The sequence below is a fragment of the Pelodiscus sinensis genome, chromosome 4 (assembly GCF_049634645.1).
Source record: "Pelodiscus sinensis isolate JC-2024 chromosome 4, ASM4963464v1, whole genome shotgun sequence".
NCBI classification, from domain to species: Eukaryota; Metazoa; Chordata; order Testudines; family Trionychidae; genus Pelodiscus; species Pelodiscus sinensis.
Window position 1 is genome coordinate 49,065,893 of NC_134714.1, and position 22,931 is coordinate 49,088,823.

The window sequence follows — 22,931 nt, forward strand, 5'->3', positions numbered from 1 at the left end:
TACTCAACTTTTCAATTAACCAATATTTAACATCCCTAGCCCAGACCCTGCCCCCCTACCCATTTTACTCACCCCCTTCTACTGAAACCCCATACCTACAGCCCACTCCTGGCCCCTACCCTCAGCCTGCTCCTGCATCCTCCCTCTTGGCCACACACCTTACTCCCAGCCTACTCCTGCACGTTTCCTTGCTTCTACATCCTCCTTACTGGCAAGGCTCTGCCCTTCCCCCTTCCTCCTGGCCAGACACCCTACTCCCAGCCTGCTCCTGCAACCTACTTCTCACCCAGAGCTCACACCCTCACCCTCTCTTGTACCCCACCCAGATCCTGCACCCCCATCCCACTCACTGGCAGCCCTGTTCCGCACACTGAACCCTTCATTTTTGGCCCCATCCCAGAGCCTGGGGGGGGGGGGGGAAGGGAACGGGGAGGGGGACAACCCACAAAATCCACTAACCCTGGAACCCCAGAAGAGTAAATCAGGCCTTGAATCTGTCCCTTTCCCCCTCCCCATGATCAGGCTGGAGCACCAAAGGTGCAAGCTGGATCAGTTGGGGGTCATATCAGTGCGGGTTGGGTTTTTTTTTGCTTTTAACTTGTGTGGTACCCGACTGATTTTCTGTGGGTCTGTGGCCCCCAATCCAAAAATGGTTCCCCACCCCTGCCATAAATAAAGACAACGTTGAAACGTTTTGTGTTGGACATAATATTTTACTTTATTTAGAATGAAACCTGGCCAACAAGACCTCAATTGGGACCAAGCCCCCATCTGGCCACAATATCCTCTATCTGGCCTTGATCCTGGGGCAGATCCAGTGGTCTCATCAGGCTGCAGGAAGGGTTGGTGCTGCAGCATGGGTAGGAGGGGAAGCCATGATCCGGCTGTGGCGATCCTGGCCCAGCCCTTCATCCAGCCACTCCTGCCCAGGTACAGCAGCCAAGCCCTGGCCAAGTAGGGTAATCCTGCCCCAACCCGCACCCCCCCACATACTCTATTTCCCACCCTCAGTGCCCTGCCCTCCCACCTGCATCTCCCACACACCCCAACACCCATTCTGAGCCCTTCATACATCTCAACCCTGACTCATGAACCCCCACATCCACAAAGTGCACCCTCAACAGCAGCAGAAGTCCCATTAAATAAAGTCTGTGACTAGAATGTTTCATTTATGCTATTATTAATCATCATGCCAATTATCAATAATATTAAGTTGTATATTTTCAGTCATGCAAATGGGTATTCTTATACTGGCTCTTTGTTGATTACTTGTTCTGAATTTTGACGTCGTTTGGCTCTTTGGTTTGCAAAGGTTGCCAACCCCTGCTGTACAACCCCTGTGGTTCTGATATTAAGGTTTTAATACCAGACCCTTGTGGCATAAGAAATAGCCAGAATAAATGTCACTTTTCAAAACATACAGAGAAGAAAACAGGTCACTAGAGGCTCACAGGGTGGACCCATAAGTTTAGACAGCACAAGGTTAAGGTCCCATTGCAGGATAGGTTGTCTCATGTGATGGTACATTCTTTCCAGGCCCTTCAGGAAGTGACTCACTTCCTGATCTGTGAACAATGAATGGCCTCCTGAACCTAGGTGAAGAGCTGAAATTGCCGCCAAGTGCATCTTTCCTGGTGCTATGACAAGACCTTGTTTTAAGTGAAAAAGATAGTCCAGAATCACGGGAACTGAGGCTGGGAGAAGTTGGATACCCTTTTTTAAGAGACCAGATGGAAAACCTCTTCCATTTAGCAAGATATATTGCCGAGTGGAAGATTTTTTGCTGCCTTGAAAAATCTCCTTGATCACTGCTAAGTGCGCAAGCTCCGATGGTTTCAACCACAGAGCATCCAGGCCATGAGACAGAGAGATTTCAGGTTGTAGTGCTGAAGGCAACCATGGACCTGAGTGAACATGTCTAGGATCAGAGGCACAGGCAGTGGTGTGTCTACCAACAGGCCCAGCAGCATGATGTACCAGAGCTGCCTGGGCCAACCTGGCGCCACCAGAATCACTGATGCCTTGTCCCAATTAATCTTGAGCAAGACTTTGTGGATGGGTGGGAATGGAAAATATCCATACAGTAGGCCAGTTTTTCACAAAACGAGGAACGCATCTGCTAGAGAGCCTGAGTTGAGACTGAGGAAGGAACAAAAGACTTGACACTTTCTAATCTGGTGTACTGCAAGAAGATCTATTTGGGGAGACCCCAACCTCAGGAAAATGAAGCTGGCAATGTCTGGGTGAAGAAACAACTGATGACACTGAAACGAGTAGCTAAGCCTGTGGGCCAACTCATACTGAACACCGGGCAGTTACGAGGCTTCCAGGTGTATTTCATGATGAATGAAGAACTCACAGCTTGAGTGCTTCACAGAACCGGGGAGAGGAGTGAGCACCACTCTGTTTATATAAAACACTGCTGTGGTATTGTCTGTCCATATTGAAATACACCTTTCCTGAAGATGTCCTGCTCCTAATTCCTAGATGCTAATATGTAAGAGAACCACTGACAGAGACCTTACATCCTGAGTTTGCCAAGGTGGGCCTCCCAGCCCAATGGTGAGGTCACCAGCATAAGATTGGTTGGGGTGATGAGAGAGGACCCCTGCTCAGACCCATCTGCACATTTAGCCACCACCAGAGGAAGTCGAGGACCTGAAGGATAAGGGTGACTACCATGTCCAGCTGATCTCAACTCGGTCTGTAGACCTTTTGTCTTCTTTTTTTCCGAAAATATCTTTTCAAAAGTTACTAATGGTCCAATATGACGTCAGCTCACCATCAGCAATCTTCCTGAATGTTTTTTGGTTGTGGTTTTTTTTCTCTTAACCAGGCTTACTTTTTCCTCTGGAATAGCAGGCTGGATGTACCAGTCTTTCTAATTCTGCCTTTTCTGTTTTTATCATCAGTGCACTTGTAGGACTCACACAACAGTAATTATACTTTTCCTTTATTTATGTTTACCATTAGAGGATCTGAAATTGCCCTCCCCATGTCTCTGCAGAATCTCACCTTGTCACATTATTCTCTTTTTTAAGTTGACTAAGAATGTCCTGTAATTTCTGAAGCTCTTTTTCAAGTACAGATTTGTTTTAATCCTGCAAGCCTTGATTCTTTTTTATCATAGGGTCTGCTAGCTTCATCACTTTTGCTTATTAAATTACTCGTCAGAATATCATGTTTTCTACATTGTTATTACAAACAAAAACACATGATTTTTCTCTTGCACTTCTGCTTTTGAGGTACAGAGGTTCTACTAACTATGCTTCAATCATGCTCATCTTAATCTGAGCCTCACTCATTTTCGTCCATGGCCATTGTCTGGAAAATCTTGAGTTCTTGTATCCTGGCTATTTCCTCCATTAAAAGTAGATTTTCTCTTTTCATTCTCAGTTTGAATTTGGATTCTGTTATATGAGATTTGGCAATTTTTCTTGGAACATTTATAATATTCCTTTCCAACTGCTCGAAAAGTTGTTATCTTTTTGGTTAGGGTATGGGCATTTTAGTCTTTGCAAGGGTTCTGAAACCTAGTCTTACCTCTTGAGATGGGATTACAGGTTTGCTTAGTGCATTGTTTCCCATGACTAGGGTCTGTGATTCTGTTACTTTTCTAACTCATTCCTCATCCAAAATTCTTTCCAATTTAAGAGCTAAGAGCTAAGAGCTACTTGCCCGTGCTTGCTGAACAATTTGACATCATTTGCATCTTTATCTCACTATCCAAGGCAGCAAATTTACACTGGAATGCCAGGTGGGGAATCTGGTATAAGATTGTTCAGTATCTATTATTAATCATTATTATTATTACACTTAAAGCCCTAAGCAAGCTTAGAGCTCCACCGTGCTGGGGGCTGACAAGAACACATCATGCATAAGAACAGCCACGCCAGGTCAGACAAATGTTTCTGCTAGTATTCTGCCTTCTGACTGTGACCAGTAACTGGCTGAGGTACTGAGGTCCTCACATATTGTTGGGAATCCACCATTTATTTTAGTTCAAACCAGCAAAGGACCCTTTCCCCATCCAGTAGAGGAAGGCAAGTCCCCTCTGGGGTCTCTCCCAATCTGACCTGGACGAAAATTCCCTTCGGATTCCAAATATGGTAGTCAGTTGGACCCTGAGCATATGGGTGACCAATTAGCCAGACATCCAGGAAGAAATTCTATGTAATAACTTAGAGCCTTCCCCATCTCATGTCTCACCTCTAGCTAGTAGAGATATTTGTTAATACCAGTCATGGATAGGCCATGTTATTACAGGCAACCTCCTTATATCATCCCCTACAAAATCTTCTTATCAAGCTCAGTCTTGAAATAGGCTAGGTTTTTTGCCCCCCACTAATTCCATTAAAAGGTTGTCCTAGAACTTTACTTTTCTGATGATTAGGAGTCTTTTTCTAATTTCATCAGAGCAATGCCTCTTTGAAGTAAAATAATGGACAGCATATGGAATTGGACAGCTGTTGGAGACCACCACACTGTAAATCTACGTAATTTCACATTCCCGTGTACACTGAGAATATTGTATATTTAAGGAAATTACTTGAAAATATTCCATGAAAAAGTCATTTCAAAACCATCCTTCACTGTACTAAAATAAAAACACAAATGCAATATGAAGATCCATGTATATAATAGTTCAACAGCAATCAGGTATCGTGCCAGATTATTCTGACAAAAATGAGGTACTTACAGTCCAAGTGACTATGTCTGATCCCTTCCACATCTTCAGCATGAATGAAGTGGTAACATCTTTTCCCTACAATATCTACAGGGGTCAGATCCATGTAATCACTAATCCTACAAAGGAAAAATACAGCCTGTAATTTAAGAATGAAAAAATACTGGAAGAAGTGTCAAATGATAGAAACAGAAATCTACAGAAAGATTTTTCATTACTCTAGTATAACCACCAAGTCACTGTTATTTATTTGAGTGGAATATCTATATAAACAAGATACATTTTTTAAAAATAAAATTATTTTTATAGCGAAACCTGTCAGTGCCCACCCAAAGAACTAACATGAAGACAACATAATTCCATGAAATTACAAAGCAGCAGCAGCAGTAGTTCAAAATTCTCATTAAAAGACCAAGATAATTCAAGGTTACATAATACAATAAAAACATGCTATGTTTATACCAAATGATTAGAGACACCTTTCATTTCAACAGCTTCGTCTTCCATTGGGTATATTCATGAAAAAAGCTCTTCAACCATTTCTTGGCACAAAGTCCAAACTGACATTTCAAGGGATATAATTTAAATGCTGAGACATACAGATGCCTGGGGGTGTTATCTTTTTTAGTCCTATTCATTTGGGAACTCAGCTTTCACTCCTGGCTCTTTCAACTGGGACTTTGTGGTTTATTCCACACAGAAACTTTTAAACTCTTTCAGCAGCTCTTCCTAGAGAGTGTGTGTGTGCGCGTGTGTGTTTGTCATTGATTGTCAAGATGTCAGTGTCCTCAGGCACTAGTAGAGAAAAATATATCAAAAAACTGAAAAACATGTTGGGTGAACCAGCCTGGTTTATACAAACATTTGAAAACCTGTCGTTCTTTAAAAAGTAGAATAAATTTTTTGGGGTTTGAAATATAGTGCCTCCCCCCCACTAAATGTCCATTTTGTCTAACTAGAACATCTAACTTTTAGGTTTAGAAGGTAAGGCTTTGTGAGGGGCTGATATATGAGTTTAATAATAGTATTGTTTACTGTACAGATCCCTCAGAATATGAATGGACACATCTCCAAATTATATGACTAAGATTACCGATGATAGTACAACTTCTAAAGTTTGTGAATCCTTGCACTAAAGCCAGGGACTGTAAGAGCTTGGGGAAATAAAATATGCTAGCAAGTTAGTAAATTTCTCATCAGTTTTTCACTATTGAGAACAATCTGCTTTACCAAAGGGATAATCCCTAGACAAGCTGGTCCCACAACTCTCTCCACATACATTGGGTGGCTGGAGCATGGTTGCTGGGGACGTGGGGACTCACTTAAGAGGGCTGCACAAGCTCCCCTCTAGCTCAACATCATCAATGTCTCCCAGTACTGTATATAGAAAGCCCAATGACATCAATTGCTTGGTGCCAGTTCTACCTGGAAGCAGAGCAAGTGTTGACATAGGGTTTGTTTCAGTAATCTACTGCTGTTCGGGTGAGCATTTTAACATGTGCTCAACATTAGGAATGTGCAAAGGTCCATAAGCATTTGCCTAAGTGGTTTAATCCACAGAAATAGATTTAAGGACAGGTTTAAAAATTGGTGAATTGGGACCATATGGTCTGAATCAGATGACAAGAACTGAGAAGCCAAAAGCAATTTTACTCTTGGAACCATGCAAAATCACTGGAATCCAGAGATAGCTTTCACTGGAATCAATGGAAGTCTTTCCATAAATTTTAATGGAGGATGGATTACAGCCCTGATCTGTATTTAATTTGGATCAAAGAAGATAGATTTTTTTGGTCAGTAAAGCATCCACAGCTCTTCCTTGCAATAGGGACCACTAGCATTTATATTGATTTTGAAACTAATTATGACTATATTAAGGTTGTGGCAACATGTCACTTCCCCTGAAATGGTCATCGTCTCTTTGTATGGCATAACGGGAAAATTCCCTGCTGACTAGCAGTTAAATAACTGAATAAAATAATTCAGCAATTTCTGAAACAATAGTTAGTTATAAATATAGTTCTAAAAGCAACAAGAGACCCATTTACCACAATAGAGAAATCCAGGGAGTAGGTTTTGACAAACATTTGTATTCAAGTTGCCTAACAATTCCTGTTATTTAAAAAAATTCCAAATGCTTTCTGAAGACCTATAATGCCTACCATATTTTGGAGCATGAACTTGCTATCTCCAGGAAAATATGTTAGGATCGGAGATGCGTGAGCCCTTTCAACTGCTTCTATTCAAAGGGCTTGTGCCTGCCAGGCAGCTGCCAGGCAACAAATTAGTGGGGCCAGGAGCTGCCAGCTTTGTTATGTGAATTCTAAGCCTCCACTCCAGACAACTCCGGGAAGAGTCTAGTCCCCAGCACGCTCCCATCTGCTTCCATTGATCAGAAGTCAGGGGGCAGGGACCCCAGGTGAAGCAAAAATCCTGGTAGGATAGCTCTCAACCCCACCCCTTCTGCCCAGGGCCCCACCCCTTCCGGGTCAGTTCATGGCCACTTCCGAAATCTGGGCAGTGGCTCCCCTTCAAAAATTAGTGCCCGCCCCTGGTTTAGTAGTTAAAGCAACTGATGCCACCCTGCAGAACTGGATTCTATCCCTGGCCACAGATTTCCTATCTGATGCTTGACAAGTGCCCTATATCTAAAAATTTCACAACTGGTCACTAATTGTTCTTCATTTTCTGGCTGACTAATTTGAGACATCTGGGGCCTGATTTTCAAAAGACTCACAACAGAAACTGAAGTCAACGGGAGCAGTGGATACTCAAGACCTATGAAGAAAACACACCCAACATGTCTCAAGACAGGAGCCCAGTCACTGAAGCATCACAAAGCAGCAGTCATTTTTGCCAACTTTGTTCTTATTCGCTCTTTGCCTCACTTTCCCCACAATAATATTTCCTGTGTCATAGGGAGTTGTGAAAAATAAATTAATTGATGGTTGTGAGACACTTGGATACAGTGGGGTTGAACACCATCAAACAGACTGTGAGGAAATTAATAATTCAGTAGTCAGTGCAGAGGTTAGATGGTGTGCAGTAAATAAGATATGGACCAACATATTGAATAAGGAGAATAAAAAAATAGTGTATTCCTACAGTACAAGCCATCCTGTAAAATGAATGAAGAAAAAGTAGTACATGGATGTGCAATTAAAGGCTGTATTATAATACCTGTGTGCAAGGGATAAGAATTAGGATTATTTGACATTTTTTAACTGACGTGCTTAACTAAAGGAACTTTAATCACTTTCTTTTTACCAAGACTTTTTTGTATGTATTGATATATTAATACTGAAAGTTCCAAGTAAGGCTTTTGATAACTCCCTAGTCACTCTATGCACTTGTTTCTTCATTTGGCCTTGACCTTTCAAATGGTCCGAGTGTCAGAAAATATTGTATCATAAGTACAATAAGTCAAATAAAGCAAGTGAACTGTGGAACCTGATCTACAACCTATCAGTTCAAAAATAACACGAGGAAAAAGCTATTCAGTCCAGATGTAAGAAGGAAACGGGGTTTTAGTATTAAAAAAAAATCAATTCACAAGATAAAGCTGATGTCGTGTCCATTAAACTACCAAAATGAGACTCAAGACTCAGGGCACCAAAGTAAAACAGTTTTAAGATTAGATTAATGAGAATTTTTTTGTCATGGAAATCATACACAAATCAAAGTTGAGATATAATATTGTTGCATTATTAAATCATTGAAAATAGCTTTATATTATGTTGCTTTATAAATCAGGGCCAAATCCCATAGCTCTCCACTTTCATGGGGGAGTCCTGACAGCTAAAAATAGCAGCTGATTGAGGAGTAGGGGCTTGATTCAACCAAGTACTGAGTACATTTTTCCTGATTCCATAAAGCCTGTAAGTTTATGCTTAAATTTAAGCTCACGGAGAGTCCCACTGACTTCAGTGCTTAAGTGCTTTTCTGGCTTACAGCCAGAGTGCTCATTATTAAGCAGGCCTAGTAAAGGAGACTCCATATAGGACACTAGCCTCTGCAGATCCTTTGGGAATATGGATAGATCGGTGAACGATGCAGATCCAGAGAGACAAAACCCCAAAGGTGGAAGAGTAACATGCCATGTGTGTGTTGCCTCTCACTGTGACTACTCTGTTAGTAGCTGGAATTGTGCAGGCAGCCTGAGCATTTTAGGATTAAGATTTAGCCCTTGATGTTTGCTCTTCAAAAGTAAACTCTTTACACAAGCTTTGATTTTTCTCTTCCCCCTAACATTTGACACTTAAAAAAGTAAAAGCAATGGCCGCAATGCTCTACTTGGTTGTCTAAACAAAACATCTAAATCTATATTTAGAAACCTAAATAAAAGTGATCTGATTTTCATACATGCTGAGCATCAACAACTCAAACTAATATCAACAGAAGTGGATATGAGTTCAATGCCTAAGAAATAGACCACTTTTAGTCAGGTGCCTAACTATGGATTTAGATGTCTACTTTAGGCACTCAGATTTAAACATTTTGGCCAAAGTTTCTGAGTTCTCATAGGTTTATATTCTTATTTCACCAATAAATACTGTAAATTTTAGTAGGGAAACAACCTGCAAACAAATTCCCCATAACATAAGTGACTTTTGCAAGTCCTTTTGAATATTGCTTTTACAGCCCCAGATGTGATACACCTCCACCCAAACAACCACATAAACACATTCACGCACTTCATGAGTTTGGCAGAGTCTTGTGTTTATATCAAATATTCCTTGGCGGCATAAACTGTATAAAAGAGGAAGAGTTACCTTTCTCAACTCAAGAGGAAATGTTACCTGTACCCAACACATTTTTAGAATAGGAACAGGAACATCAAGGAGAGAGGTAGATGCTCAATATCAGTGTTTCCTCTAAGCTGCACAGCAGCACAACTTCGCAGGTGATTAATCAGCCTCACCCAATCAGTCAGCTCCATGCACAGAACCCTGAGCCTCTGACTGGGTGGGACTGATTAATCACCAGTGAAGCTGTGCTGCTGCGCAGTTTAACAGGAACACTGCTCAGCATCTCTGAAAATCAGGCTCACTTATTTGGCGCCTAACTGTAGATTTAGGTATCTCAGATACCAAAGTTTTAAAATATGCCCCTCTATTTTTTGGTTATGTAGTTTTTAGGTTGAAAGATGGTAGTTGTGAAAATTTAAAAAGATCCTTAAAATAAATGAAACCATGTTGCAAAGCTGGTTAACTAGCTATAGAATAGTGATAGAGATGCAGCCGTGTTAGTCTGGTCTAGCTGAAACAAAAGACAGCTATGTAGCACTTTAAAGACTAACAAGATGGTTTATTAGGTGATGAGTTTTCGTGGGCCAGACCCACTTCCTCAGATAAATATGTGGAAGAAAATCAGCACAACCATATATACCAAAGTGATACAATAAAAAAAAATGAACGCATGTGAAATTGACAAAGACTCTAATTATCTCACCCATTACAAAGATAGCTTCCCCTATTATCACCCTATGTCATTACCTCACAGACACTAACCTTCCCCCCTCACCCCTACTCTGTTCTAAAATGTGATTTTTTAATTTCACATGTGTTCATTTTTTTGATTGTATCACTTTGGTATATATGGTTGTGCCGATTTTCTTCCATATATTGATCTGAGGAAGTGGGTCTGGCCCATGAAAGCTCATCACCTAATAAACCATCTTGTTAGTCTTTAAAGTGCTACATAGTCCTGTCTTTTGTTTCAGCTATAGAATAGAATGCTAATTCCTAAAAAAAATGCCCAGGCCTGCCAATTTGGATGTGTGCGCAAAGGAGGCATCTGCCACTGCCGTCACTACTTTAAATTGCTGCTGGATCCTGAACGGCGTGCTACCAGAGGCATTGAAGGCCGGCTGGGGGAGGCTAGTACCCAGCCTTGCCCCTTCCACTTGAGGTCCCATCCCTTCCAGGAGCACAGAGCCAGTCCCCTCCCCTACTTTGCCCAGGAACCCAGCAATTTTCTCAGTCGCCATGAAAATTATATTAGTTAATTTATCTTGTTCCATAAAGGGGAAAAATAACAATGCTCAGGATCAGGGATCTTAACACAAACCTTTTCACTAAGAAGATAGAATCATAAGGCTAGAAGAGAACTCCGGGGGTCATCGAGTCCAGGCTCCCCAGTGATAGGAATAGTTCACAGTCAAAGACTTGATTAAAGTCATCCTTGCTTCCTGCTTCTCAAAGCAGGCTCGCAAAAGAATCCCTGCAGAAACACGAGTAGTGCTTCTTGCCTTGGCTGGTCCAGTGACATACTGTGAACATCCAATTAAACTTAAGTAATGGCACTTCCACTGCACGCTCCCCTGCTTGTTGTCACTAACTCCACAAAACTATTCCAACAGTGCTTATTGCTACCCCAAGCATGGGGCTATTTTGTTCTATCAGTGCAACAGTGCTGCCCCATTGCATCGCCAGTGATTTCCCTGCTACTGCAGTGGTACACCAGTAGTCTAGTCCACATATTCAGTAATGAGCACTTCTATTTTCTATAGCCCCAGATGCTGTCACTGCCCCTTTCTTTAACCTTCTTGGTCCCTGATGCCTCAGTAGGTTGCCTCAATGAACGGCCAGCCTCCTAACTAGATAGGTTGCTACTGACCTCCCAACGTCTATCAATGGGGTTTTCTACTTCCTGCTGTCCCTGATGGCAACATCCACTTTCCGTATTTCCATGCTTCTGCTAAGTGCACCTCCTTTTCTGCAGCCCAAAGAAGAGCCACAAAGCACAGATTCCTCATTGTTAATTTCAGTAACAGTGCATGAATGCTGTATCCTAACATTCAAAATAAACACCATCAGCAAAAGGAAAAACAGTTACCTGATAAAGCTCTCTCTGAATTAATCTTACAATAATACAATAGGACACCTAGCCATCGGGCACTTTCTGGACAAGAATGACCAGCTAAGTTAACTGGCTCCGCTACACCTTTGTCTATCAGCTTTTCCCAGGTGGCCACCCATCCTCAATCAGTGCTAAGTGCCAGGACTGTTATCTGTATTAGGTTTTTCAAAGGTTCCTCTCTCACACACAGGAATATAAAGGCCTTACTGCTATATGATGATACAGCGATACTGGAAAGTTTTAAAAAACTGTTTACATTTTAAAAAACAATTTAGATTTCACACATAATGCTGGATTGACAGCAGAGGAAGATTAAATCTCCCAAACACTGCCCAATTAATTGATCTCAATCCTGACCTGAAAGGATAGTTCATTTTCCACATCCATTCAATTTTTGGCTCCTTCGTTGAGGCTGCCAAAAAAGATACCAATAACTAGGGAGCGGGGCGTGATTTTGTGAAGAGGAGACCTATCCTTTAGGAACTGGACTAATATCAACAACTCATTTCACAGAGGTCACTGAAGAACTGTCAGATGGTAACGACTTTTCATCACTATCAAGATAGGACAGGTTCAAGCCAACAACTATGCAAAAGGTTCCAGCTATATATTACTACTAATCTCTTAAACTATCATTGCTAACTACTAGATTACACTACATAATCTAGATGTTAGTGCAGTGTACTTGCAGGCAGGAAGCCAGCATTCTAACTTTCATTTTGCCATTAACTCTCTATGTAACCTTGAGCAAATTGCTTTCTCTGGTTCAGTATTCCCAGTTTAAAAAATTAGGATAATATCTCCCATCCTTGTAAAGTGATTTGAGAGCCTGAATAAAATATGCTTTCTAGTTACAAAGTACTATTATTATTTCAAAGACAGTTCAGATCATGATAGTATAAGCTAATTTCTTAACTGAATCTGAACATTGATTTTAAAAAGCTTAAGGCTCTGATCCAGTAGAGCACATAAGCACATGCTTATGTCTATCCCTTTTCAGAAGAGCACTTACATATGTGCTTAAAATGCTGTTCAGAATAGAGATAACTTCTATGTTAGATAATTTTAACCTTCTAATTATGGCATGCCAATGCTGTTATCACATCAAAGGCCTGCATTCATCCTGTTGGCAATTCAACTGTTGAGTGTAGCTTCTCCTGCACTGGGTCCTTAGTTACCTCTTCTGACTGTTTCCAACTTTCTTCTTTACTTTAGGCTCCCTCCATTCCCAGCCTCTAAATTCCTTATGGACTGCATTCTAGTCAGCTCTCTTCTCAGCTCTTCTTTCCCTTACTCTGGACCATATTCCCAGGTGCCCACTGTATCTGATCCACTTTAAACTCCGATGTTCCATGCTCCACAGGACTTTTCCTCCACCTCTCCAAAGCAACTGTACTCATCCCATCCAATTTTTACTCAACCTGTCACCCGATACTTGTTTCCACTCACACCTTTCATAGAAGACTAGGTTTGGAAGAGATCTCAGGAGGTCATCTAATCCCACCCTCTGGTCAAAGCAGAACCAACCACAACTAAATCATCCCAGGTAGGACTTTATAAAATCTGGCCTTAAAAACCTCTCAGAATAGAAATTCTACTACCGCCCTAGGTAACTGATTCCTGTGGTTCATCACCCTGCTAGTGAAGTAGTTTTTCCTAATATCCAACCTTGACCTTCCCAACTGCAACTTTCAACCACTGCTCCTTGTTTTGTCATCTGCCACCACTGAGAATAGCCTAACTCCATCCTCTTTGGAACCCCCCTTTAGGAAGTTGAAGGCCATTTTCAAATCTCCCCCCTTCTTCTCTCCTACAGACTAAATAAACCCAGTTACCTCAACCTCTCCTAATAAGTCATGTGCCCTTAGCCCCCTAATAATTTCCGTTGCCCTCTGCTGGACTTTCCAGTCTGTCCATATCCTTTTTCTCTGTGCTGTGCAAGTCATCATCCAGTCTCACCCTACAATTTCCCCCACACCTTTTGCTTCCAATTACATGACCCTCCCCCAAATCTGTCATCTGCTCCATCTGACCCCTTCTAGAAACCAGTCCAATAAGCAGAGGCAGAATTTCAATTGAGATGGCATCTTCTGCAAAGTATTTCAGAAATGAAGGGTAATTAAACTTAAAAAAGTAGATTTCCTTTTGTTCACTTTCAAACATAAAGACATCATGCAACTTATCATGCTAATATTTAAAAAATCTCCTTCATACTCCTCTGATTTCAATAATTAATAACAACAGTGAAGTGAGTACTCCCATATGGCTGACATTCCAGGAGTCTGATCTCCACTGTTTGCCATGCCATGGAATACATAGTATATATATGCAACACTGAAAAGAGCTGAGATGCTGTACCTATTTTCACAGTAAATGATATTGAGGTCCATATTTACGCGAGTAACAAACATGTGGCAGTCGATTCTGACTTCATTGATTGTAGGAGGGGGCAAAGCATGTGCGACAACTACAAGCCCCATGATTTGGCTAGGAACTGTCCGCCCATGGGACAATGATACTCTCAGTCGTAACCGGCCTGTTATGTGGATCACCTGCAAAAGACAAAGAATAAAAGAAACCCTAGTGAATTCACGATGCAAATGGGACATGATTTTCTTAAAGGACAACATTGTAATTCTAAAGAGCACTTAACTCTGTCAAAAATTATATTTAGTAACCACCAGGATCAGTGTTAAGCTTATTAATATTGGCTGTCAACATGTCCTAAATGTCCTCATGGCAAGAAAGAAGAAAAGTACGTAATAGCCAAATGCTTCAATTTATCAAATCTAAAACCCAGAACTTCCATGTTATTGATTTTTTTCAAAGTAAAAAAGAAAGGACAAATGAGAAAATCAAGGGAATGAAGGTAAGAGACATAAAAGTGAAGTAATGGGAATAAAAAAGGGAAGGCTAATTTTAAAACATTCAGAGATTAAAATGTGAGACAAAAGGAGTAGCAGTTTTGAAACTTTTCCAGGACCCATTTAATTGAATTGCCAGTCATCTACATCTTAGAGACACTGCTTACATCCTTGAATTACTTCTTTGTGGTTGGCAACACAAGAAGCGTGAGCCTGCAAGTAATCAGTGGGTTCAAGCACAGCACTTTGAATGGGTTCTCTGCACAACCCCCGACATTTTGCAGCTGCAGAGTTACTAGTCAAGCCACGAGTTAGCTTAATGCACTGTGCATGTGCTGAGAACTTTCAGAGCTGAAGGAGAAGCAGAGGTTTCCTTTCCCCTATTTATACGATGAACACTAAGTAAAATATACCCAGGAGGTCCAGCTGTTCCATTTGAGATTGCAACTCAGTGCTGCTTGCTGAAGCTGAATGATTATGAAACTATGAGAAAGGACTGACCCATAATTTCTGACTCAACTGCTTGAGAAGCCTTACTGTGGACAAATAAAATGATGTTATTTGAAAAAAATGAATAGTACTTGTGGCAGGTATTAGATAGATAGCTCTGGAGATGGTAGGGTTATATTCACACACCAGGGACAGTATGGGTAGTGGCAGTGCAAACTGTCTACACCTTTTATCCTGACAGCATCTCAATATCCACCTGGAAAGAAGGGTTTGAGGACAGAGAATTAAGACTCCATGGTGCATTCAGGTCTCAGCATCTCTACTGAGAGTGCCAACAAAGATGCCAATATGGACCAACTGTGATGGTGTGGGTACTCATCTACTGGGATCTGAAATTCATTTCCCAAAGGTAACAGTCTGCAGCTTTTGGTCACTATTAATATGAGAGCTATCGTTAGTGGAGAGTGAGAGGTAATGAGTTCTGTGTTCCATTGGGAATTCGTCAAATCACGTAGTGCACCCAACATTAAATCTCATTTAAGCTAATAGACTGATGATTTAAAGCTTGATTTTTTTTTTAATTCACAAAGTGGGGAGGATAATTATCTTGTTGTTTTGTCCATTTCAGTTGTAGGTTTATGATCACTCACACCTAAGGTAACTACTACCTAAATTCATACTTAATGAAAACTGTTTTGTGAGTATTTGAAGACAATCCTAGAGGCCAGGACGCAAAATACTATTTCAAACATACATTTTTTGCAAGATCTTATTAACTAATGAAGAAATAGCTAAAAGAAACAGGATTTGCTTCACAGGAGGGACACTAATATCATACTTCTCTCCCCCTAGCTACGCTTACACATAGGCTTATTTACCCTTATCTCTCTCATTTTATCATGCAACTTCAGCTTACTGCAGAAACACACATCTGTAAATACTTCAGAAAATGTTGCTTTTTAATGAAACCAGAAATAATGTGAAAAATAATCCTATGCTCACTATCCTAGGCAAAAGCATTTTTTTAAAGGAATGTCTATCCTAAAATGTTTGAAGTTGGCATTAACATTTGGGGGAGAACTTGAGATATATCTTACTTAAGATTAATTTGTCATTTATTGCTAAATATCAAAAAGATTTGTTTCTGAACAAGTGCTTATTAAATTAATATCTAGTTTCTCCTTGATCTCTCAGTGAAACTGCAGCACTGAGTTTGTATCATACCCCTGGAGATTGCAGAACACTAACTCTGCTACACTCAACCAGTGCTGATCTTTGGGAAAGTTTGTATCTGGATTCAAGCCATGCAGCTGCTCCCTAACTTTATAATGGATTGAAACATATCCTCAGGTCCAAACCACTTCAGATTTTGGGGGAGGTCAGATCATAGTCTTGGCTGCTGCACTGGGAAAATCAGCAGCAAATTTCTGTCAGTTCTGACACCTGTTTTGTTGACTCAGTATTATAAGAGGCAGACGCCCCAGTTCAAGCCAAGTTCTCATGGCTGAAACATCTCCACTTTAGTCAAACTCATTCTGTGACAAACTGAATTGATGGTAATACCAGTTTTAGCTGTCAGGGCTGATTGTGTCTGTCACCATTTTTAATACTGATTCAGTTGAACTAGCTTTAGAACTGGTAGCCATTTTTGGATAAGTTACCTCCAAGTGGCTAAGATACATATCCAATCAATCCCCTAACAGCAGACTATAATATCCTATATAAATTACTATGACTTTAATGCAGATAAACTGTTTTGTGACAGACAATATTGAGATGGAGATATAAGTACTTATCAAACAATAGCAAGTGGAATTCAGAAAATTAAGGGCAAATGAAGTGGTATTGTGCCTGTAATTTTCTTGAGTCCACATTTAAAAAGTCATTGGTTACTTTCGACTAAAAAGGAACATTTACATCACGGAAATGATAGAAAAGCTGTGTTTTCTCTGCATTTTAAAAAAATCTGAGAGTAGGAGTTGCTCTCTTCTAAGATACAGACTACACTGCAATTGGAGGTGTTATTGGCAGCTTTGGCAGGCAACTACCTGTGCTAGATTTAATCGAAAAATTGCAATGAAGATGCGGTGGCAAAGCATGGACTAGAAATGTAAATACGTACATAGGGTCCCCAGATGGGTTTGTGCAACCACATTGCTGTTTTACTGCTATTTTTAGCCATGCAGGTATGCTGACCCAAGTGGCAAATCACATATCTGATTGCAGTGTAAACACAGTCTAACAAACCTTTTTACATTTAACCTCTGGGCAGCTTTCCCCAAAAGTCTCTCAAGCACCTCTCAAGTTAATGGGGTACACTGAAATTAATGGAAAGTCTCCCATTAACGCCAGTGGAACTATGTAAGACCTCTAGTCCAGAATCTGTTTTGATCAGAGACTGTTACTAGATGCTGCAAACTATTTAGTGACACTGATTCAACTGGACTATTATAAGTCTGCCAAACAGAATTCTGCTTGTAACCTGATCTGAATCTGAATTTGACCTCAAACACAGGCTAGTGCATAAACTCATCCCAGCCCTATTATTGCTCCTGGTTTCACCCACTACTATTACACTTCTACTTCAAGGCACAGATTTGTGACCTAAAAAACTTTTCACAATCATAGGACTCTTAATGTGTTGTGAGTAGAAGATGTATAATGTTGCAAAGGTGTCAAGATGAAGCAGGAAAAATAATATTAAAATCTTCTGTGCTGAAAAAATAAAAGTATACTATGTAAAAAAATTCTAAATTAGCTGTAGCTAACATTCACACATCTAAGAAACCATTGTTACGCTTTCTCTGATACAAAAACCAGATGTGCAAGATGTTGTAAGTACATGTAAACACAGTTGATGATGAGTGTGGGAGTGTTAATAAGCCACATTGCTTGGACAAATATATATTTCTTTTCCTGCCATATGCTCCTGTTAGTCATCTGTTAGCGATAAGCACTTAGATGTGCTCTACTAATGTCTACTCATTATAAACAAGCACATCAGAAAGACCTTGATAAAACCTTCCCTCTGTCAATACTTAAAGAAAGAAAGCTCAGTAATTGAAAAATACATCTGGAACTCGCTCATCTCATACTTTTGAGCTAGATTTCACTTCCGGAGATAGGCATCAAAAAACATCTTTAAATATTATGTCTATTATTTTTCACATATATGTGATGTTAGGAGTAAGGTCATGAATTACCAGGGGCAATAAAAATCTGCAGGCATGAAAAAAAATCTATGAATTTCACCTTTCAGATTTTCCTATGTTCTTCAAAAACTTAAACTTCAATCAAAAAGAAAGTTACAAACTAACTCTTTTGGTCCATATGTAAATCATTGTCCTGGTCTGCCATGAGATTTAAACCATCCCAATTGACAGACATGTCAACCCACGCTATTTATCTTAATGGAGTGTTCATTTCCAGGTATTCATATGATTGTTTAGAACCAAATTTTCTCAGGAGGATCATGCATGAAAAATGTAGAGAACTATGTACACTCTTATTTGTGTGCAAAGTCATGTAGCTGTGTATATAAAATGCCTAATGCATATGTGCCTGGATATTTCTGTGTCTCACCAATCAACCAACACCAATTTATACACACAGTTACATAGTGTGTGTAGGGTTGCCAGGTGTCCGGTCTTGAACCAGACAGTCTGGTATTTTCGCCTCCTGTCTGGTAAAAAATTTCAGAAAATACCAGGCACCTAAAATGTCTGGTATTTTTTTATTTTTTTCCAGCCAGGAGGTAAAAATTTCGGTTGCTTTACCAGGTTCTGCAGGGGAGCTGTCTGGCACAGTGCAGGGAGGCAAGATGGCGGGTGGCCACCAACAGCCTGTTAGAGCCAAAAACACCTCAAAAGCAAAGCGTTTCTTAAAGGGGCCATGCTGTTTTTTTTCTCAACAACTTTGGTCTCCCCCCTTTTTTTCCCTCAACAGAATTTTTTCCCGGTGTTTTTTTTTTGGGGGGGAGGGGGGTGTTCAGTATTTCTTATTAAACCATCTGACAACCCAAAGTGTATGCACAAGTGCTGGTGATGTATTTTGCTTATGTAAGAGTGGTACTCTATCCTTTGTAGGGTAGCAACATGGAATTCTTATTTTAAGCCACTGAAATAAATTGTAAAATATTTGTACATAATTACAACTAAATGAACTTATCTTTATTCTTTTTTAATTTAATACTTATTTTTAAATAATCACATAATTATTTACTAAACATTTTATATAAGTAGCAAAGACCTTTCCTGATCTAACAGGACACAAAGGAGGACAATTGCCTTTGTAGCTGATAAAACCGTTTGTCTTGAGGGAGGGAAAAGAAAGTGCACAGAATCAGAGACACCTAATGATCATTCCTGCTATCTTATGTTTTTCTTACTATATATAAATATTTCGTCTTCTTCTTTTGCTCCTTCTTCTTCTCTCTCTCCCCCTCTTGTGAAGAATAGTCTTCATTCTTTTCATTGTGAAATACATTATAATTTGTCACAGCAATGTGAATTCTCTTTCCTTTGTTATGATTTTGTATTAAATTGACTTGTACAACATCCTGGTATCATCTCAAAAGAAAGTGATAAGAATTGGTATTAAGGAAATCAGCCAGATAGCATAAACTATCTATAGGAACTCAATATAAATATTTTGTCATGGGATCCTACATCACAATATTTTGTAATCATGATCACTACAACTTGGATTATAGAACTATTCAATGTCATGCTCAAAACTGTAAATAGAAGGCCAAACATTCCACTATTAAAAAGTATTCTTTGACTATATGTGTGTTTTATTAATGCAACATGCCAGGTTTTATTTTTAATACTTTTGAACCCCTTTCCTATTTAGATGTCTTAATAACAACTCAGCCTGTCGGCAGTGCAGTATTTTTTCATGTTCCAAAGCCTATAAATAAGCACTTCAAGAAGATCAACATTAAAAAAAAGAAAAAATTAAAATTGAAATCACCACACTGCAACCTGAAATAGTAGCCATGAAAAATTGGTTTTAAAAAAGAATCTTTTTTGAAGTAATTGGCACAAAGACTCTTCTAGTGCAGATTGCTGCAAGAGCGCTCTTGGCAAGAACATCATAAGCACTAGCAAAACTTTAATATGCTCAAGCAGCTAAATACAAACTGACACCAGGAACCCAAGTGTGGCAACAAACAGGAAAAATATAAAGTCTCTCAATTTAATACAAACCTACATACAAAGGGATCAATTTTTACAATTCATGGTTTAGCATACAATACAGTGGTCCTCAGAGTGAATATAGAGTAGTTATACATAAGAAATTAGAATGATCAAGTCTAGGGAATTTCTCAAGAGTCCTTTTGATATGTAATACAGCAAGTATAATGACTAAAAAACCAGACATCAATGTATTAAATGAGCTCAGGTTGAGATCTATTTAGAAAAGACAGGTTTAAGCTGGAAGACGAATCTCTTTGATATGACCTCCAGAGCAGACCATTTGCTGAAGGATTCAAGATGAGCAGATTTACCCTTACACATCCACTTGCTACACAACTGCTTTTAAATCTACACTCTAAAATATCTAAAATAAAGTTACTGCATAATCTGACTGAAGAAATAAGGCTTGTACAATACAAAAAATTAAGAACTGAGGAATTTTTTTGTGTATCTAGCATGACTCAAAAAATCAGTTGTATGTTGAGTTCTGTGGATAAACATGAAACATGGTTAACTTTAAAAACTAGCTAATGTAACTAACTCAGACCTAATATTGTAGAATCTAAATATTGCTGGTCTACGCTGGGAATCTGGAGCTTCTCAGAATTTTTCTTAGTTTGCAACTCAAAAATTACTTGATTGGTGGCCAACACTTATTTTAATGCGGAAACTCAAAAGGTGGCTCCAGTATTTTAGCTTTGGCTAGAAAGATTTTTTCCCTGTGAACCCCATGGTGTCCCAATGTGCTGTATTTTTTTTCTCAGGGAATATCTGAAGTCCCCTTTAAAAATAATGCCTCGAGGATATTTTTTCCTTAATACCATTTAAAGAAACATGAAAGCATTTGGTTCTTGAAGTGTGCAGAGTTCTAATGAAGCAATCATCAACTCTGCCCATGCACACAATCTCACCAGCCGCTTCTCATACCAAGATTCTGACAGTTCTTTCAATATGAAATTAAACTTGCAAAGAGGTTTCTTGTTTTATCTGCTACAATGCCATGGCTAGCCCCAGCCTTCTGCAGTTGAAAGATGGTGAAAAGGTTAAAAAAAATGTTGGCCAGGATCAGATATGTAATTGGCAATGCAGTCTTATTGCATAAAAGATAACCAATAATAAGTATTCTTCAGAAGTATTGTCTGCAATCCTATCATGGGAGGGAGAAATAAAGGGTTTTATTTGATGTAGTTCTTAGCAGCCAAGCCATTACCTTAGGTGATTCTCTGAACAGCAAGCAAGGACTAGATAAAACAAAAATATTTTATATTAATGTATTTCCCCACACATAGAAAAAGAGTAAAAAATATAGTTGTTTGTAAAGAAAGAAACGGATTCCCCAAATCTGTTTCAATTACAATAAAGTTCGAACCTAGGGTTTTTCAATTAGGGGTGAGGGGCAACCTCAAAAAGGGTCATGGGCAGGTCCAGGATGAGTCACAGGTAGCAGACCATAGTTCCCACTAAGGTGCGTACCTGCACACATAAAATTCTTCCCTTGCCAACCTCCTCTGGAGAGCTATGCAGCAGCACTTGTGCAGCAGGCAGCTGCTCTGCTGGGCGGGACCGGCTGAGACGACATGTTGGGGGAGCCTCTGGAACAGGAGCCTGGGACCTTCCTAAGCTGCGTGATGGGGGGAGGCCTGTTCCGGTGGCCAGAGCTGCCACATGGCGGAGGGGAAGAGGGGGACCAGGGCCTATTCTGGCAGCTGGGCTGCTGGGAATGGGACCTGCCACATGGTGGGGGTATTTGTGTCTGGTCTGGCAGCTGGGAACAGGACATGCTGCATGGTGGGGGAGGTTCTGCTCTGGCGGTCGGGAATGTGTGTGTTAATAAATTGGGTGCCATGGTGGCACACACCAGCGCACATGACCTCAATATTGATGCATAACTCACTCTGCTCATGGTTGGGAAAATCTTAATGAGAATACTGTAGCAGGCCCTTGCTTTGTGGCTAGTTGGGAGGATGGGTTTCAAATTTATTTTGCTTTAAGATGGGTTCATGATATAGAAAAGTTTACAAACCACATTGTAACTCCATAAATATAATGGTTTCACTGCTTAGGCTAATGCTGTTCACTGCAAGTAGTAGCAGGATACCTTATGGGCTCAATGGCTCATGATCAGAGGCCCTGGCCTATTCAGGAATCCCAGCAAGCTGGAACTTCATCCTCATACCCTATTCCTGCTCTCCTTCCCACTAGGGGCTTGTTGCCCTGCTTCACCTCTTCCCCCTTGAGGCGCCTCCACTTGGCTAGGCCCACCTGATGCTGGAGTAGGCTAGACTCGCTCGCTTCTCTACCTGGCTAGGCCTTAGAGTTGCCAGATGGTTTAACAAAAAATGCTGAACACCTCCCCCCACCCCCAAAATTGTCCCTGCCGGGCTTCCCATGCTCCTCACTCCGCCACCCCTGCCAGATGCAGCTGGGAAAATTGTCCCCACCAGGCTTCCGTCCAAGGGAAACAGGAAATACCAGACATTTCATATGTCCGGTATTTTCTGTTGTTTTTTTTACTGGACGGGGGACCCGAATACCAAACTGTCCAGGCAAAAACTGGACACCTGGCAACCCTACTAGGCCCGCCTGATGCTTCAGTAGGCTAGGCCTGCCCTCTGCTTCACATGGCTAGGCCTGCCTGATGCAGGAGCTGCAGTAGGGCAAGCATTGAGAGTATTCCTCCTGTGTGGAGGTGCCTCCCCAAGCCCCTCTGCCCTCTCCCTTCCCACAGAGTTGCCCGCCAACCACCTCATCTTCCCTTGCCTCCTGCATGGGCTGCTTCACAGTCCCACTCCTTCCCCCTTGCCCTGTGAAGGTCGGTCCCTCTCTTTCTCCTTGCCATCTAGAGTTGTCCCCCGAGCATCTCTCCTT

General features: G+C 40.6%; 1 protein-coding gene across 9 annotated transcripts in view; it reads right to left on the bottom strand.

The window, feature by feature from the left end:
* NPAS3 (neuronal PAS domain protein 3) overlaps positions 1 to 22,931 on the bottom strand; it is an 888,952-nt gene that overhangs the window by 35,353 nt on the left and 830,668 nt on the right. For all 9 annotated transcript variants that reach the window (XM_014570770.3, XM_006117663.4, XM_075926952.1 and 6 more), the window contains 2 exons: positions 13,907 to 14,100; positions 4,700 to 4,806 (listed from right to left, as the gene is read on the bottom strand). In XM_014570770.3, the coding sequence (XP_014426256.2) occupies positions 4,700 to 4,806; positions 13,907 to 14,100 (301 nt within the window). The remainder of the gene's footprint in view (positions 1 to 4,699; positions 4,807 to 13,906; positions 14,101 to 22,931) is intronic.